We start from the raw sequence: 2,793 nt of genomic DNA, 5'->3' as shown, positions 1-2,793 counted from the left end.
CTGCCCTGAGAGACGAACAGTAGAGTCCCATCCTGCCCGACCTGTGTCAATGCAAATACCGTTTCACCACTACCTGGGCTCTGGTTTGATGCAAATTGAAAGCTAACATATAAATCCCTGTGAGAGACCTCTTGAACGCAAGGGTTTTCCCCATCTTGTGCATAATGCACACGGCTCCATGTAGTGATTAATTGTTAACAGAGAAAAAAAACTTGTGAATCGAGCACATTGGAGGATTCAGCAGATAAGCAGAGACCTTGTGTTGGATTCGGAGGGATAAAAAAGCCTCATCAGACGGGAAAGAGGCTTCGTTTGAGGTATAAATGGAAGCCGTTTCCCGCACAGATCACTCTAATCTTATTTAAGTTTGGTTTTGCATCTGCTTTATGTTGCTCAGACGCTAAATGTGTGACTCTTTTCCGCAGGCTCCTCTGACAGTGTGACGGATTCCCTTATGTGACAAATGAAATAATCGTCTGGTTTGGAGCGCGTGCAGAACTTTTTGCCTGCTTGTCATCTCAGAAGAAAACAAGTTTGCTTTTACTCTGATGTTTTAATCCCCGCTGATCACACATCTGCAAACATGTTCGGATTGAGCAAATTGACCGTTTGGGTTTTTACAGGTTTGGTAGCCACGGCGACCATCTTCTTCAACTCTTACATCTTTCTCGTGAGTCTGTGGCGCCAAAAAGACAAAAAGCAGAGGAGCCCCAGTGATATCATCATCATAGCTCTGTCGGTGTCCAACACGATTTATCAGCTGGTGTCCTACATCTGGATGACCATGGATATTATAGATGTTCGGTGCCGCATTGACCAGATGTTCTACACCATTCTGTTGCTGGTCATCATGGGTTTGAAGTTCACCATCTTATGGGACACCAGCTTCCTTGCTTTCTACTACAGCACCAAACTGGTCACCGCGCCAAATCGCTGCTACACGCAGATCCACACCGCCATCCTCAAACACGTGACTCTGGCAGTTTTTGTCATCGCTCTGACAGGCCTGGCCACCTGCATCCCGGTGCTCATCGTGTTCCACCCCAACAACCAAACCGCCGTGAATAAGGATTGTGGGATTTTACTGCCCGATTCCACAGCTGGACAAATTTACAACATCGTCTTTTTGATCCTCTCGGATGTCCTGCCGGGGCTGATCATGCTGAAGTGCTGCGTCTCCATCTCCTTCCATCTGGGCATGCATCTCCACCACATGAAAGCCAGCACCAACGGCGCGCACCCCCCAAAGCTTGGCAGTCAGATGCGGGTGATCCAGATGGCTCTGACTCTGGTCATCAACTTCCTCATCTTTCTCATCGCCGATCTGTACGTGAACTACCAGATCGTTGTGAACCACGACAGCTCAGTCGGGGTCACAATTCTGGTCATGTCAGCTTTTGCCGCCGTTACAGCCACAGTGCTCATCTACGGGAAGAAGACACTTTGGAAAGCTCTGATCCATGAGATTAACAGCTGTCTGGATGAGTATCCATGTTTGTCCTTCCTAAAATTGCCCGAAAAAAAGGCAGCGCCCCAAACTCCTGAAAAAAACAGGTGAAAAGTTCTTTGATTTTCTGCTGAGGGTCTTTCTTCTGCAATCAGCCGGTTGAAAGCTATTCAAAAATGTGAATAAGTTTTCCCTTAATCTTTCCTGTAAAAAAAATAATAAATCGTGATGTTCTCTTGAAGAATCACTTTAGTTGCTGGAGCTGTGAGGCATTCAGGCTGAGAGCTTGCTGGGGCAGAAAAGGTAGATGCTCAGAGCAGCGAGGTGACTGGCGTGTAATGCAAATCACAGCCGTATCAAACTGCACCTGATGAATATTAATATTTCAGCAGAACAAATAATAGACAGGCCCACAAAATGTATCTCCAAGCATGGCTGCCTGGACATGATGTAAGTCAGTGCCCATCTAAAATGCTAAAAAATACATGCGACTGCAGCGAGAGCGCGGGGTTTATTAATAAAACAAGACGCCACACGCAACCTGACTTCTTCTTTTCTCTCATGACTGAGCGGATGAGGCTTTTCTTCAGCCAGGTCTGACACGGCTGAACTGAGGGACCACATTGACTCGCCTGGAGTTGGGACAGCGCCAAACACTTGTACTTTTTGAGCAACCTCAGTAGAGGACGGCGTTCCTGCACTGCACACCTCAAAGGGTCGTTGAGCGGCCGTCCAACGGTGCATGTCATCGTGAAACTGGGCATCCCTATAGAAAGCTCTTTTCTGAGAAAAAAAAAAAAAGAAATTGCAGCAGACTTCTTTCTGACGCTACATTAGTTCACACCCTCTGGCACCACCTAGTGAGGTTCAAAGCAGACACAATAATGCAGCTAATCCCAATGCATACAGACACTTGGGATCCCTCCAGCGCTTAAGTGGACAAAATAAGAAAGGGCACTTTTTTTTTTTTTTTCCTTTGATGCAGGGGAATTAAGTCGTGCCAGGGCCTGGACCTCCATCACTGCCATCTTCCTCGGACTGCTGGAGGGAATTCAACATGACGGGGCAACAGTGTCTCTGTGTGATAAAATGTCTGCAAATATGGATGGCATGAGCATTATTCATTTAATAATTTAGTTTAAAACGTGTCAGGGAGCACAAGAACTTTTACAGCACAAACAAGATTGTTTTCATTTTGGTTACACAGATTTACTTCAGCCTCTTTGAAGACCCACACCAAAGAAAACTATGATTTTGGTGTTTTTAATAGGGATGGGTATCGATAATAATTTCCAGAATCGATTTTATTCATGATTTTTTTTATTATTCTTACGATCCACTCAATT

The 2,793-nt window shown here is 45.6% G+C and overlaps 1 protein-coding gene across 1 annotated transcript; it reads left to right on the top strand.

Moving 5' to 3' along the window:
• Positions 1-583: 583 nt before the first annotated feature.
• On the top strand, positions 584-2,234 carry LOC112148057. The gene has a single exon (XM_024274844.2). The coding sequence runs from the start codon at positions 584-586 to the stop codon at positions 1,556-1,558; it is 975 nt and encodes a 324-aa protein (XP_024130612.1). The 3' UTR covers positions 1,559-2,234.
• Positions 2,235-2,793: the final 559 nt, after the last annotated feature.

This window comes from Oryzias melastigma, linkage group LG9, assembly GCF_002922805.2.
Source record: "Oryzias melastigma strain HK-1 linkage group LG9, ASM292280v2, whole genome shotgun sequence".
Taxonomy (NCBI): Eukaryota; Metazoa; Chordata; class Actinopteri; order Beloniformes; family Adrianichthyidae; genus Oryzias; species Oryzias melastigma.
Note: the sequence above shows the minus strand (reverse complement) of the source record. Positions and strands in the feature narration are given on the sequence as shown.